General features: G+C 34.9%; 1 protein-coding gene across 1 annotated transcript in view; it reads left to right on the top strand.

Annotated features, from left to right (window-relative positions):
- Positions 1–3447: 3447 nt before the first annotated feature.
- Positions 3448–17122, top strand: part of LOC114355036 (troponin C) — a 29483-nt gene continuing 15808 nt past the window's right edge. The window contains exons 1-3 of the mRNA XM_028307691.1: positions 3448–3565; positions 3711–3744; positions 10354–10497. Coding sequence (XP_028163492.1) covers positions 3563–3565; positions 3711–3744; positions 10354–10497 — 181 coding nt within the window. The 5' untranslated portion in view covers positions 3448–3562. The remainder of the gene's footprint in view (positions 3566–3710; positions 3745–10353; positions 10498–17122) is intronic.

The following is a 17122-nucleotide window of genomic DNA, read 5'->3' as shown; positions in this document are numbered from 1 at the left end:
ACGATTTCGTAGAGAAGTTGACATGAAAAAACGATTTTCCCTCTGCGATGTGCACCGGCAATGTTCAGAACTTGGTCTCGGGATAAAGCCACCAGTCTCCCGAAAGCGTCTTAAAACTTTCGAAACCCAGGACTGGCTTATGTGGAGCTGACGTGCGACAGCCCTCTGGCTGAGCCCTTCTTGCAATAGTGCAACGATTTGTGCTGCTTCTAAAGGTGTAGAATCCCAGGTAAAGTGTCAAAAGAAGCGGAGATGTGTATGGATCAACGTGTGAAAGCAAAAATCCGAAAACACGTGCTTTTATGGGGGGTACATAGGCCGCAACTCGCGACGTATCAAACAGTTGATACATGTCTTTTTCCTTACTTCTTCACATTAGCCGGGATATCTTTTTAAATACTGGTGTGATTTAAATGAATTTGGTATCAATTTAAAGCTAAAGGTTTAATCTTTAAAATGGTGCTACTTTTTTGTTACTAACAAATTGGTTAGTACACAAGATCGCGTGGAAACAACTTCATGTAAGTGATTCCATACTTTTGCTCGCAAGTGTAGGTTTCGTGGTCACCACTTTGGATGAGACATTGCAAGGCTGAATGTCTGTATCTGTAAATAAGATTTCAAGATTTAAAGGGTACATTACGATAAAAGATCTAGTTGACCTTAATACAGGGTGTTAGGTAAATGGGTATATTAGCCGACACTAACCCATGTTAACATGGGCATATAAATGGTATGGTGAAGTCAGAAAATTGATATCTTCATTTTAATTATTTTAATTTTCATACAAATCGGATTTTATAAAAAATATTTTGTATAAAAATTTAAAAAAATTAAANAGTCAGAAAATTGATATCTTCATTTTAATTATTTTAATTTTCATACAAATCGGATTTTATAAAAAATATTTTGTATAAAAATTTAAAAAAATTAAATGATGATATCGAATTTCTGACTTCACCATACCATTTATATGCCCATGTTAACATGGGCTAGTGTCGGCTCATATACCCATTTACCTAACACCCTGTATATAATATTACGTAAATAAGTAGCCTACCTAGGTTTCTATACCTATTACTAAGGAACAGAATGTAGAAGAAGAAATTATTGCGGCACAACGCGGCTGTGCACAGGTTGTAAATCTTCTATACTTATAATAAATCTGTAGAGAGGTCAATTCTGTACATGAAATATATTTCCAAAATAACTATCAGGGGGTGATTAGTGATCGATACTGATGCCAAAAATGCAATCGGTAAAATTTTTGTCTGTCTGTCTGTCTGTCTGTCTGTCTGTCTGTCTGTCTGTCTGTCTGTCTGTATGTTCCTTATAGAAACAAAAATTACTCGACAGATTTTAACGAAACTTGGTACAATTATTCTTCATACTCCTGGGCAGGTTATAGGATACTTAGGAATTCCCACGGGAACGGGAATTAGCGGGAAAATCCTTTTGTATGAAAAATCTAAACCGCGTAAGATAGACGCTTGAAATTTGGCATGCAGGTACTTTAGTAAACTTGAAGCTTAGTTACAACAGGATATTGCTAAATTCCCATGGGAACGGGAGTTAACGGGAAAAAACATTTGTGTGAAAAATCTAAACCGCTTAAGTTAGACGCTTGAAATTTGGCATGCAGGTACCTTAACAAACTTAAAGCTTAATTACAACAGGATATTGCAAAATTCCCACGGGAACGGGAGTTAGCGGGAAAAAAAAACATTTGTATGAAAAAATCTAAACCGCGTAAGATAGACGCTTGAAATTTGGCATGCAGGTACTTTAATAAACTTAAAGCTTAGTTACAACAGAATATTGCTAAATTCCCACGGGAACGGGAGTTAGCGGGAAAAAACATTTGTATGAAAAATCTAAACCGCTTAAGTTACACGCTTGAAATTTGGCATGCAGGTACCTTAGTAAACTTAAAGCTTAGTTACAACAGGATATTGCAAAATTCCCACGGGAACGGGAGTTAGCGGGAAGAAACATTTGTATGAAAAAAACTGAACCGCGTAAGATAGATGAAGGGGGGGTAAAACGAGATCCACGCGTACGAAGTCGCGGGCGGCCGCTAGTATAAAAAAAATGGATACCTACCTATCTAAATAAAATGCACACGAAAATTATCACGTGTGTTAATTTGTCCACTGCAATCTTCACGGGCCTAGAGGCAGAAGTTATTGATACTAATCACCAACAACTGAATGAGTATAATATTTAATTTGATAATTTAATGTTTATTTAATTTAATTTTAAATTGACAAATAATAAAATTCTATATTTTAATGTTATTTTTAAGTTTTTGCAACGCCTTCACTGGGCGTCACATGCAAAATTATGTTCTATCAACCCTTACCCATGTGACATGCAATAAATAATTTGAATTTAAAATTGAATAATTTAATTTTAAATTGACAAATAATAAAATTCTATATTTTAATGTTATTTTCAAGTTTTTGCAACGCCTTCACTGGGCGTCACATGCAAAATTATGTTCTATCAACCCTTACCCATGTGACATGCAATAAATAATTTGAATTTAAAATTGAATTAGAGCTCTTTGGGTGAACATTATGGTGCTTAACTATGATAGCTCATAAAGTCTAGCGCATTATGGTAACCATAGAAGTGGCCCTAGATATAATGTAAAAACTTTCGCAAATCAAAGGAATTCTTGAACTGAACTCTAAAGATAGTCACACAGCCGTAACCCATTTACAATTCACATATCCTAGGCCGTACATGAAGGAATCCATGAATAAATCCATTGTACCCGACGTTACAATAGCACTTATTCTAATATTTATGGTAATGGAACGTGTTTGTAGCGCTCTGACACCTGGAGGAAAACATACTTCGCAGTGTAAATAAATGATGTCAGATAGGTCATATTTCGCAATGAAAAATGCACGCGAAAATCTAGATGCTTGTACCTTATGGATCATTTCATCATAATTCATTATAAACGGAATCTGATGTCTCTTCTCAAACGAAATCTGATGAAAGGTTATGACAGTTGTTGATTTAATTTTGAAAAAACCTCAAAGACTTTATTTTACACTATCTAGGTATGTAATTGTGCAAGAAATATCCTGCGTACCACATCTTACTTTTGTATAAAACTTTATTTCCCTTTCTTTACTGAATTACAGATACTTCGACATAATTATTATTTACTTCGAATCTCTATATTTATGAACGAACAAAGCAAGCATTTAAGAATTTTTCAAAATACCTACTTATTGGACGTTATTTTAACTCAGAGTGAGTTTATTATGTATTTTTTTGTAATACATAAGTCATCTTTCTCTAACTGCTTTCAATTTACAGTCAATTTGCAAGTTTCACCTATAATTAAAACACCCCCGGGCAAAGTTAGACTGTCTGAAAATTCTTAACGTCAAAACTGTCCATTGTATCCGATTATGTCGAATTCCAGAATCTGGTTCAAATTTCGAAGCTCGTACGTGGCCAGTTCTTCTACGGACTCGGTGCGCGCGCAAGCATTTGACAAGCCCGCGTATTCTCAGGAACTTTCGAAATTCAAATTTTCAAAATGGTGTGTTTAATTTTTTTTCTATGGCTTTCGTGGCCAGTGTTAAGATATATGTTTTAGAAAATTTTAATGTCAATGATTGTTTTTTGTTTTTGTGTATATTTTAGAAGAAACATAATTCAGTGTGCTTTCGTTTGTTTTATTACAGCAAACCAATCAAATAGATGACGAACAAATCACAAGTAAGTTTTTCTATTACTCGTATTATCTAACAGTGAAAACTATTTAGTAAACCAAAAAGTATATCTAATACGTAGGTATTTTCTTGGTCAAATATTGTTGGTGCTCTATCACCGAAATAATAAGTAAGGCAATTTTTATTTCGTACTTAGGAGTAATGCCGAAAATGGATGGTTATTACTGAACACAAGGCACTTATGGCCACAATAAGCTGACCCTAGATTATTTATGTTCTAGAACGTAGTAGAAATAAACAAAAAAGACAAAGTAAGCTCTGGTTATTTATTGTACCAAAGTATTGCGTTAAAGACTTGTTACTATACAGAATAATAGTCGAAGTTTATGAAATTATTTGATTTATTACTTATGTACAGTAATGTACACTAAACGTAAGGCCGTAAGATAGAAAAAATGGTACATAATTAAAATATTTTTGTTTACTGTTTAGTACACAAAAAAGTGACTTTGGAAACTAACTTCTGTTAACTAAAACCAAACCAAGTTTAGCTCACTACAAAATTAGTAGTTAGTGTGTAACCTCCAGTTCGTTACTCACTTTTTTTGTGTGTATATGTTACAGGAAATGTATGAAATCCGTCATTGTATACAATTCCTAGGATTTGTGTATAAGTCCTAAAATCACCCGGAAATGTGTAATGTAAATTACATTAGACGCATTTCCTAGGAAATTTACACATTTCCTAAACAGCAATCGGAAATGTAATTAAGATTTTTTTTTCTCCGAAACTTAAATGGCGCTACCGCGCCGCGGGCGGGCCGCTGTGTATGTGTAAGGTCGCAAGTCTAACCTAACCTAACCGAGACTTTGTTATCCAGCTACAGGAGTACTAAAACCTTCATGCCAATAATAGTTTAATAAAAGAGATGTTAAAATTAGGGTTTTCCAATACTTCAGCGTAATATGCGTGATGCCGAAAGAAAGGTATGCCAATAGGCAAATATTTTTTCAGCCAAAGTATAATAGTGTGAAAACAACTTTCAGGCTAAACAATAATAGTTTTGAGTTAAAAGTACCTATCGGCCAATGTGGTTTGGCTAAATGAAATTTTAGGCGTACTGAGGGGCACCCGATCACACGACCGCGCTTGTGTCGCTTAGTTTTATACATTTCCTAATACAATATTGGAATTCTATAAAATTCCTAGGAAAAGTATACATGTCCTAGGATATGTGCGTATTAAAAAATCTCTGAAGCAATATTTTATACATTTCCTAAATAGCTTCGGAATTGTATACATTTCCTAGGAATAGTATACAATTCCTAGAATTCATACATTTCCTGTAACATATGCATTTACGAAAAAAATGTTTCAGTACATTAAAATGTGTTTCATTCTATAGATAACCATTTTCATTCGTTTCAGTCAAGTTATTAAATGCATAAAGATATTTTGATGAAATTGCAAGAAGATGCTTATTTGTAATTTATATAAAAACAACAGCAAAATAAAAGTTTTCATGGAAATGGGTTGCCGAAAACGGTGCCAAATTGAAAAATTAAAATATGTAAGTGAAATGAAAACGGTAGCAGACCGCACGGCGCCGCCGCGTCATTATCAATTTACATGAAATATAGGGGACATGTTGTGCAGTTACGTTTTAAAAACTAGCGATACTTATGAAAAGAAAATTAAAGAACCAGGGGTTTAAAAAACTGTTTGGTAACAGTTCACAAACAGTAATATAAAAAGAAAAGAATTGTTAAAAAGTCGGTATTTCACTCGTGAAAAAAGCAGCAGTTGAGTTTTGAAACTAATGGTTTTCAGACATTGTAGTACGTATTAGGTAAGCATTTTATTCCTCCTAACTTAAAAAATAAAAATGTAGCTAACTTTACTGAAACAGTATAAAAAAACATTGTCTTTTGAAACAAGTTTCAAGACTAAGTAATTTTATTGCGATATTTTTATTCATCATCTGATATAATATCTCGTAGTAATTGTCCACATACAAGTGTCATTTACTAAGCCTAAGTATTAATTTAGGCTTTATTTCATAACACAAAAACACGTCAATTAAAATCAAATTTGTTCTTTACGACACGAAGATGACTAAGTACGAGTATAAAACCTAAGTGAAATTAAATTTCAGCCTTCGGAATATCAGCACAAAGTTTTTATTACCATATTGTAACCGTTGTCTTCCACATGAACTTAGGAACATGAATAAATTGGGAAAATGTAGGCTTCAGGCAGAAAGCTCATAAAAAGCTCGACTTTGAGATAGGCTCAAGCTGTCGTGACTTCCAAACAACATTTGGGATATACATTATAATGAAGACTTTTTGATACTTAATCTAAACGACAGAGGCGCTAAAGAGAGACAATTACTATAAGAAGTGTGAACTTCCAAAATATATTTTTATGGTATGGTACACGTGTCTTTAATTTTCTCATAAACTTAAGGTGCCTCAGTGTTGATTGGTAGCTTGATGATGCTATAGAAGGCAAATGGTATTATAATCATTTGTTCACAATACCAAAAGGGATAGTTAAGCAACAACAGTATCTCTATTAATCCAAACATTGTAGTATTATACAATAGTTTTATATTTTGCAAAAAGATGTCTTGGTAGATTCTTAAATACAAACAAAAACCTAGTCTTGAAACTTAAAACCATTCGTCATAAAAATATCAATTATCATTTTGTATTTTGAATCACATTGTTACTTCAACTGCAAACGTAAGCCTTCAAACTGGGGATGAATGAAAACGCGTTTTCAGGAGCTGAACACGATTGAGTGATTTAATTCTTCCAACGTTTTGCGATGCGATTCAATTGAATTATACGGCTATTAATATAAGCTGCCGTAAAATATTTGTATTATTTTGGTAAAGATATTTATAAAGTATTTGAGGGTTGCGTAAGTTTGAAAAACTGCATTGAAAATATATCCATAATAAACAATTATTATCCATCATCTACAATTCAATAAAAGATAAATACTTCTAGATAATCTAGGCATTGTTTCAATAGATATCTTTACTTTGAAACTACTTGTTAAATGATTCCTACAGGAATATTGACAGTACAAGAACCTTCATTCCAGTTCGCATTCTTTTATTAATATTATAAACGCCCTTTTCAGGCCACTTACGTCCCTGATATACCTGACCGGGCGAACTTCATACCGTTGGTAGTGAAATAATTTTTCAAAGCAGTTCAGTAGTTTTGGAAAATATTCAGTACAAACTAAGAAACAATAAAATCTTTCCTCTAAATATTAGTGTACCCACGTAACATGCGACATTTCTTTCTACTTTCTGTTAGTTTTATTAAACTAATGGTAGAGTATGAAAAACAATGTTCCACACGCTGCAGCTAAAATGATTAAATTTCAAAATGTAAATGCAGGTAAGTGGTTTAATCCACTCCAACGAATTGTGATGCAATTCGAATGAATTATACGGCCATTAGCGCGAGCCGTGAATAATCGCGCGCTGCGCTTATGCGAGGATTGCACTGAAACGTTTATTATTTCGGTCCACCCACAGAATTTAATAAGCAAATGCATTTTAGATTTCCGTACAATTAGTACGGAATCATAATCATCAGTCATAATCAATGAAAAAACGAAACTTACATAAAAACTATTAGCGCGAGCCGTAAATAATCGCGCGCTGCGCTTATGCGAGGATTGCACTGAAACGTTTATTATTTTGTTCCACCCACGGATTTTAATAAGCAAATGCATTTTAGGGTTCCGTACCTACTGATTATGTAAAAACGAAACTTCTATTAAAACTATTAGCGCGAGCCGTAAATAATCGCCCGCTGCGCTTATGCGAGAATTGCACTGAAACGTTTATTATTTCGGTCCACCCACGGAATTTAATAAGCAAATGCATTTTAGGGTTCCGTACAATTAGTACGGAATCATAATCATCAGTCATAATCAATGTAAAAACGAAACTTCTATTAAAACTATTAGCGCGAGCCGTAAATAATCGCCCGCTGCGCTTATGCGAGAATTGCACTGAAACGTTTATTATTTCGGTCCACCCACGGAATTTAATAAGCAAATGCATTTTAGGGTTCCGTACAATTAGTACGGAATCATAATCATCAGTCATAATCAATGAAAAAACGAAACTTCTATTAAAACTATTATCGCGAGCCGTAAATAATGGCGCGCTGCGCTTATGCGAGGATTGCACTGAAACGTTTATTATTTCGGTCTACCCACGAAATTTAATAAGCAAATGCATTTTAGGGTTCCGTACTGATTATTAAGAGCAAAACTTCTATTAAAATCTAATCATATTAATATTTTAGCATTTAAAACTTCTCATCTCATTTTTTTTTTTCAAACTTGAAAAAATCGACGTTACTTTTGCCGGGTGATATAACTTGAAATGCAAGCTTGTAGCTTAGCGTTTAAAGCAGTCAACCGGCAACCGATATTTCGTTCGTTGGTTCGATTCCCACCTGAGGCAGTTGATTATTTCAAGTTTTCAATAACATAATGGAAATTGTATGAAAAAATATATCTATATTTTAGTATTAAGTAAGAATAGATACTAAAATTCTTCAGCAAGAGGTTCTAGTACGTAGCAATTAAACACAAAATTCCACGAATCGAGGCCGCGTGACTTTGAACATTTACACAAAGTATAGTATTCTAAAACCACCCGCACTTCGGAAAGTTAGAAGAGCTTTACTCGTAATTCAGTCCAGTGAGAACTGGCGCAATCCAGTGCGATCCAGTTTAAATTGTTTCGGCTTACGAACGCCAACTTTTCTGTTTGGACTGACAAACGGATTGACTGCGAGTTTTGAATGAGAGGAAAACAAAATGTAGCTTTGAAAGGGTATAAATGATAACATGTTATAGGTTTGAAATATAAAGCAAGAATGGAATACTGATATACATTTTGCTCTATATATTTATGATTATTTTATTCTAACTACCTACTAGCTTGTTTCATCCTCATTAATTAGATTCGATTTCCATGAAACGACACCTACTGTTAATATGTGAATACACCTGTATTCGCATTTTAACAGTAGGTGTTAAAAATGAAGTGCCTGTTATCTAAAAGGCACGTCATTTTTTAATATATCCCGTTTCTCTTAGAGGAGCAACGTAGTACTTTAACCGAAGGGCTAAAAAATATATCGGTAGTTAATTTTTTACTTTTAGATGAATATAAATTATAATCCTTACTATAACAGAATCGTTCTCATCATTTTTATTTTTAAAGAAAGGATCATATCGGTAGCTATTACTTTAATCATATTTTGTATCTTTAAATGAAACGTTAACTCTGCCTCTGTCTCTACCGAGGACATTTATTATCAGCTGCGTGGTTGTCACAACCGTTTCCGTTTCCGGTGTTAGTACTCAGCCTTACAGCGGTTTCCTGTAGCTAGATAAACAATAATATACGGTCTATAGTAAACCCTAGCCTTTGTTGAAGCTTGTAAATGAAGATGGAGTCCTCATTTCCCTTTTGTTAGTATCTTATTTTGTATAAAAATATTTTACAAAGAAACCATTGAATTTAACTTGGTGTAATAGATATGAAATTGTCTGGCTTTTGTCTGCCTGAGACTATGTCTATGTAACAAGCTATATCTTTATTAAATTGATGGATCAAAGCCTAGCTTGAAGCAGTTAAGTACTCAAACCATTTCTCCATTTCACTTATATTGTATTATAAAATAATACCATTTTATAAAAACTAAATGCTTAATGTAACTACTGACATTTACTCTTCCACAAATCAAAAGAAACTAGCCCATTCAGAGCCTAGAAACTTTCTTTGTTACATGACTAAAATGGCGGCTGAAGTCAGTCTCCAATAATGGAAAATCTGTTCAAATTAAACATTTCCAGAGAAAAATAGAAAAAAAGCCTACTTTTGATCGCACATCTGTATTTTGAGGCGGGTCGTGCTGACGCTTCGAAAGCGTTGGACCAACAGAACCGACGGTTTTTGTCAGGATTTTAGCCCTCGTATGTTTTTTTAGTTAACACATGGGCCGAGCCTGCTCGTATTACTCACATTGATAAGAATTTAGATGCAAACGGTACTTTTTTGCCACGATTGATCATAACCATTTTACTTCTTTGGAAATCCGTCTTATGAAAATATTACTTATCAGATTTGACAAAATGGCCGAACTTACAAAAGATTGGTTTGTTAGAACCAGAATTTGTGGTAGCTAAAATTATTATTGACCCAAAGAAATAAAGAGGTAGAGCAAACTAATTTTGATAGGAAATAGGAAACTTATGCCCGTTTTTACCATCAATCTTTAATTTTTAAGTTACACCTATGAAAACAAAATGCCTGTTATGTGTTACCATAGGGGTCACTTAAAAATTAGGGATTGATGGTGAAAACGGGCATTAGTTTAATAAAAGAAAATTTGTACCTCTTGTTTTTCCCACTAAAAGCTGTATCAACTTCTTGGTATACTCAATGAATAAACTAAAATAAAATGTATCCTTTTTCTGTTCTCAGCTAAAGCTCTATAAAATAAATATTTTTCTGTTCTCGGCTATAAAATAAAATAAAATAAATACAAAGTTGATAAAAAGAAGGAAATCAAAGCCTAGTTACAACCAATTCTTTTTTAACAGTGCTGCGGCGAGCCTTCAGCATGTTCGACTCGAGCAAGCAGGGCCGCATCGAGAAGGAGAAAGTGCGCACTATCCTCAACACCATGGTGCACAGCTTCGACGACCGCGAGCTGGACCAGATCCTGGACAGCGAGGATGTTGACGGTAAGTATCTGACTCAGTACAGAATAATAATAATAATAAATAAATATCCTTGGACATTTTTTACACTGCGCTTCTAGTCCCAAACTAAGCAAAGCTTGTACTATGGGTACTAGACAACGGATATAAACATACTTAAATACTTTTTTTTTGTAAATACATACATATTATACATAGAAAACACCCAGTCCAATACAAACAAATATGTTTATGCACACAAATGTTTGTACTGTGCGGGAATCAAACCCGCAACCTCAGGAATAGTAGTCCGTCTCGAACCACTACACCAAACGGCCGACAGTGTGACAAACCAAACGGTGCACAGCTTCGACGACCGCGAGCTGGACCAGAATATCCTGGACAGCGAGGACGTTGATGGTAAGCTTCTGTATAGCAAAAGATCCTTTCAATAGTTGACCCTTGGGACAGAAAAAATATCTAGTGGCAACCACGCCATAACGTAACTAAGGTGTAACTACACCTTCCACTCAGTGGATCAACGATTTGGTGAGAATCACGGGAAATGGCTGAATGTGTGCTGCGCAACACAGGAGTTATTTGAGACATTGGTCAGTATTGATTAGTGTCATATAACTCATCTTATAGTCTATAAGGATACCATACCATATTATACAAAATATTGAATTGTCTTGACTACTACTGAGAATTGAATCATCACGTGCTCTCAGTGAGACTGATAGTCATAGTGTGAATATACCTAATAGTTGATGTGAATTTTTAATGTCCGCACTTTTGAGTGGACACACCCTGTATCACTTGCAACAATAAACAGGCAACAACACTTACCGCGCCGCAGTAAATATGTCGTCACCATCTTCAAAGAGCATCAACCGAATCCCCACAGTCGCAGTGTCCGGTCATAAAACTGGCCACGAACAAAATTACAAAAATAAACTGCTCTTAATCTGTGTGGCGTCCTCTTTGCGGAAACTTTACGAGCGTGTCGCGACGCTTAAATTTTAGTATACAGGGTGTGTTGGTTTGTCTAGATTACTAACTCTTTGATAATGGAGCTAGGGAGTGGAATTAGATGTCTGCTAATATCTGTCCCGAAAAAAGACAGAGACTTTCATTGAGTTATAATGTACTACGTATTCTTCAATGGAGACTTTTGACTTCTGGCATGATTGTTATTGTCAAATAATTTATGGAAAAATATTGCTCATACAACATAATTTCTGCCTAAGTCACTTATGTAACTAACAAATAACTTACATAAATATATGAGATACTCGAAGTTATTTAATGTAATTTTATCTTTGTGAATATAACCTTCTTTGTACACAGAAAAATTCCCTTACAATCAATCTTTAAGAAATCTTTTAAAAGTTTAGATCTAACTTAAGCACAAAATTTTCTTTTCGCACCATCCTTAATCAAACAAAATTGACTACATAGTACACAACAGAACATCGTAACCAATTTATCTCCTTTAAAACTTGACGCAATATCAGATACTACAAGTGACAACTTTGACGTGTACTCAGCGTCGTGCCGTCAGCCCGTCATTCTGACGTTAATTGAGGAATGCTTTGGCTTGTCTCAAATTAGCGTGAATTTCAATATGCGCGGAATTGACGCCGTAAGGTAGACGTATTTAGTTCGAACGAACAGTATCGATAAAGCAGTATGTCAAGTTGACCTACTTTAGGGTATTTCTGTTTCAATTCGAAGCGTTGATTGACATCCCGCTGTTAATATTAAGGCCCATATACCTACACTAGTTAATGAAAAAATACACAAAATTGTATAATTACGTGATGCTGCAATGAGGGTTTTCGCGAATGAAAGATCCGCTAGATGGCGGGACGTGGATGTGGGGTCTGGCTGCTGCGTGATTGGTGGATTTTGACATATCTGTCAATGTCATGTCAAAAATAACCAATCATGCAGCATTTGGATTCCGTGGAGGGTAGTTGAACAGGAAGCATGGTCGATCTGTTTTAATGGTTTCAATTTATTATTTAATGGACTTTAGTGTACAAATTTGGTGTTATTTTGTGTTCTAAAGTGCAGTGAAGTGATAAATTATAAAAAACATTGAAATACTTCGAATTTGAGCGCGCATCGAGTGTCGAGTGGATTGTCGTATGAACAACCCGCTTTGGACCCGGTGGCGTCTCGAAACCTGCTTACGGGCATATTTAACTCCACGGAATCCATGAAAAATCAATAGAACTGAAACACCCACGTTCTATTGATAACTATGTCAATATTTTTCACTAGACATTGGCAGAAATAAACCTCCCAGAGAGGTTTGGTTGCCACAAATATAAAAAAAAAAATGCAGCATTTGGACCTCGCGTCTACGTATTGCCATCTGGCGAATTTTTCAATCGCTAAAACCCTCACTTATGAGACTCGCATGTTACAATTTTTTTAATGGAAAGCAAGTGCATTGGATCATTTGCGCTTTGAAATTCAACGTTGTTGAAAAGCGACACATTTCGTAACAAAATCACGCTCTATTATCTAAAGCTGTAACTATAAATCAACTCCATTCAAGGGCCATCAACAACCGATAGAACCGAAATGGAATACTATGTGATTATTGTCATAAGTTAATGACCGATAAGCATAGCAGTTATAAAAAATAAGTCATCGTAATCTCAGTCATATAGTAAAGTAGTCTTTATTATATTTAGATAATGCTTATGTCATGTTATCTAAATGGCAAACTTTCGATTTCAAACATGATTTTAAGTCCACGTTTGCACGAACTTGTGTTACTGCTTTAGTTACTGTACTGTGACGGAAACGGGACATGTCTGCGAAGTGTCTTTAGTACATTAATTAGGGAGTGCATTAGATTGTCGTAAATCTTACTCCAAATTATACAAAGTACTTATACGAGAGGAATGTGTTATATTTGGGGTCGTGCGACGGGAAATGGGTTAGAGGGATAATTTAATCAGTAATCACGGTCGAAGAGTAAGGGCTCGTTCCCACGGCTATTCCGTTTTACGGGATCCAGTAATGCGTAAAATGTTTTTTTGAGAACAAGCCCTAATATTTTCTTTCTTTCTAAGAGGTATACATATGTTTTCAATTGCTCTATAAAAGTGTTAGTTTAAGATTTAAAACTTTCGCGTTCCATTTCAACTAAAATAGTGAAACACGAAAAGTGCTAGTTGGTCAACAAAAGATCAAGTTATTTGACATTTCTTTTTGGTTTTGTCGAAAACCACACTGGTTTTTGGTAGCCAGGTATATTTCCCTTCTTTATATGACAGTTAGGTACCTGGATGAAATGTAAAACAGGCCCTAAAAAAGATACTGAGCTTTAAGTTTCCATATAATTACCTGTCTTCAAATCCAGGAGATTTTCTTAATTTGAATACAACGTTATTAACTACTTATGTTTTTAGTTTAAGCACGTTATTACATCTTGATTGCTAAGCAATCTCTCCAGTAGACCGCTGATGACAAAATAAAAAGACAATTAAAGCGATATGACAAGAGTGCCATCTCAACTGACACCAACAGCAATTAAGAAAGTAATTAGAGACGCTCGCAGATGTTCTGGCTTTGAATTCGGGTGAGTCCTCAGTTCGATCGGATAAATAAGTAAAAGCAAAATACTCAACTCAAAATTGCTAACAGTAATTATACATATTTATTAAACAGTGATCATAAAGTCAACATTAATCACTCTCTTAATTAACAAACTTAGAGTTAAATTGTAAAAATACAGTTTTTTCGATGAAAAAAGACCGGCAGATTTGTGTCTATTTACTTTTCGTTGTATTATTTTAGAGTACTTACTCCTACTCTACTACTAAAACTGTTAAGAAGGATTGCAATTTCATGTTTTCATTGCTATTTTTATCGCCCTCGATTATTTTGAGTCAGAAAATAAACAGCTTGAACCTGCTATCAACTTTATGAAAGGAAACTAAACTTGACAATTCCCGCTGCATCTCCCAACCCACCCGACTTCAAAAGCTGCCTCAGCCCCGACAAATGCCGGCCTCAGTGTCCAACTTCCACAATGCAGTCTGTCCTGACATCGACGACTTTGTTTGCGGAATATTACCGACAGTTCTGCACAATGTAAGTGAATGCTAGATTTTTAACAATGGTAGGTACCTATCAATTATTCAGTCATATTATGCTGAACAAATGTGCCATGAAACCATTGTTAAAGATGTTAGAAGATGATGGTAAATAAGGTCAAGACATCATTTAACAGTTTTTAATCTTTTCTAATAAAAAAAGTGATTATTTTGTATTTAAGGACACGTAAAAAATTTATAGCCATCAAAATGTAAATAAATCAATATTGATAGAGGTATGATTACAAAATACTCGTAGAAGGATTTGAATTTTCGAGCAAAACTTACATATAAACTAATCTTGCTTTCATTAGGTAGGTACCTACTTTACTTTTCCGTTATTGTAGGTAACTGTAACAGAGTTTTTATCTGAACATCTTGTATAGGTCTTCTGAGTAGTCTTCGCTGCTATCATATGTTTCGAATCGACCAGTCGACATTCACGTGACTTAAAAAAGCTAAATGAAAAATATACCTTGTCCTTTATCCTTAAAACCACAAACTGCTCCAAACAATTAGTACAAAACTACACCTCTAAAACTTCAAAGTTTCGTGTAGAGTCGACATCATCGTACATCCCAGAGGTATTGTCACAATTTGCATACAAACGGCGCCGCGTGTAACTGGAGTTAATACGTCTTAAGGAATGATCTAAAGTTAAGATTAAACTTGGGTACCATTAACGAGGGCCAGTGGTGAGCGTTAGAGGGTCACGGGATCGGTTCTTGAATATATCACCTGGTGTTTTAGTAGTGATCCACGACTAAAACACTTATGAGTATGGTAGTGGTTGTAGCTTGATAAGTTCGTGAAATTCGACCACAACTACACAAACGTAAATAATAAAATTCAAACTTTTGGAAATATTGTACCTATTTAACCTTATTGTGTCATTATTTGTTTAAAAATTATCAAATCTTACAATGATAATATGATATTATCATTTTTTTATATGCGAAAAACAAGTACAAAATAGTCAGATAGATTAAAGTCAATTCTACGATGCATGCAATCCTTTTTTTATGTGACAGGAGGCAAACGAACAGACGGATCACCTTTGTTTTAGATGTTCACTTTGCCTGAATAATTAGTTTTCCTATTACAATTTTTGGAAAGACAATAGTGACAAAAACTAAGCCTATTGGAGTGGTACCTACATAATTTGAAGCAATCCCTAAGCTATTTTTTGCCAAAATTGAGACGGCAATCTTCGATAGGAAAGCCACTAATACATCGGGAGAACCACTTTATCAAGTTTATTAGACTCAGAAAGGACATAAACTTGCCGTTTAAATTCTCGCAGTATTTCACCAGAATAAAACCGAAAAAAGCGGCAATAGTACCTACATGGAACACCTGTGTTCTAGCCCAATTCAACACAAAAAACTTGACTGGGAATTTATTGCGATTGCAGTAGAGTTTATTATTTTTATTAAAAACTAGCTTTCCGCCCGCGGCTTCGCCCGCGTGGAATTTTGTCTGTCACAGAAAAACAATATCGCGCGCGTATTTGCTCACCGTTTAGACCTACCCTGGACTACGACAAACATTTTAAAACCAAAATCAACTCAATCGGCCCAGCCGTTCTCGAGTTTTAATCAGACTAACGAACATCAATTCATTTTTATTTAGAAGAAGATTAGAAGTCACTAACAGAGTTTACGAGTAAAAATAAGTTCTTTTTAATTTGATTTGATTGTTACAATAAGATATCCTTTGCTGTTTTAACGTAGCTATTATACCATTTTGTTCTGATTATCAGTTTAATGTGGTTATAGTGTGTTTAGCAATCTATGAAATAATGCAAAAATAAGTTAAAGACATGTATTCATTAGGCAACATTTGTTGATAAACTGTTTATGATGTGGCTTAATTCCTAACTCAGTCCTAAACTTAACATAATTATATTGTAACTAGATCAGTAGACTAATACCTTGACCAAAATACCATGATGAAAAGTGAATAATCAGACCAAAAGCCAAGCTCTATTCAGGGATCAAAAACCTAATAATTTTATTCTGGAACTCTAACCACTTGACTTGTCTGTTGTTTTTATAATCTCAAACCATTTCCTATTTCATAGGCAGATTTATCGTCCCAAAGAATGGCAAAGAATAAACCGGGACTATCTCATAAATACGCAGTTCACCCTAAAGGACGAAACACACTTATCAACTCGGAAAAGGATAAACACCGTATCGCTTTCGCGAGCTGTCATCGCCTCTCACGCGCTGTCAATTGTGTGCTGAGGCGCTTACGTTACGGTGCGGATAAGTGTGCGTTGCAGTATGGAGTTTCATACAAAGAATACTACCGCCTCGAGTTGATACGGTGTTGATCCCTTTGCGGGTCGATAAGTGTGCTACGTCCTTTATAATACAAGAGGGGACAATCTAAGAGTTTGAGGCAGCTTTACAGCGGCCCTGACACAGTTCCGTGATATAACTGCCTCATCAAATCTCTGGTTTATTTGTCATATGCCAAGACTGGCAAAGAATAGAACACAGAACGGACAAGGGATTATCGGTGCCAAGTTTACTACCTACGACTAA

The sequence above is a fragment of the Ostrinia furnacalis genome, unplaced genomic scaffold (genome assembly GCF_004193835.3).
Source record: "Ostrinia furnacalis isolate ACB-3 unplaced genomic scaffold, ASM419383v2 OfSCF2311, whole genome shotgun sequence".
Classification (NCBI taxonomy): domain Eukaryota; kingdom Metazoa; phylum Arthropoda; class Insecta; order Lepidoptera; family Crambidae; genus Ostrinia; species Ostrinia furnacalis.
The sequence above is the reverse complement of the archived record's forward strand: the minus strand, read 5'-3'. Positions and strand labels throughout refer to the sequence as shown.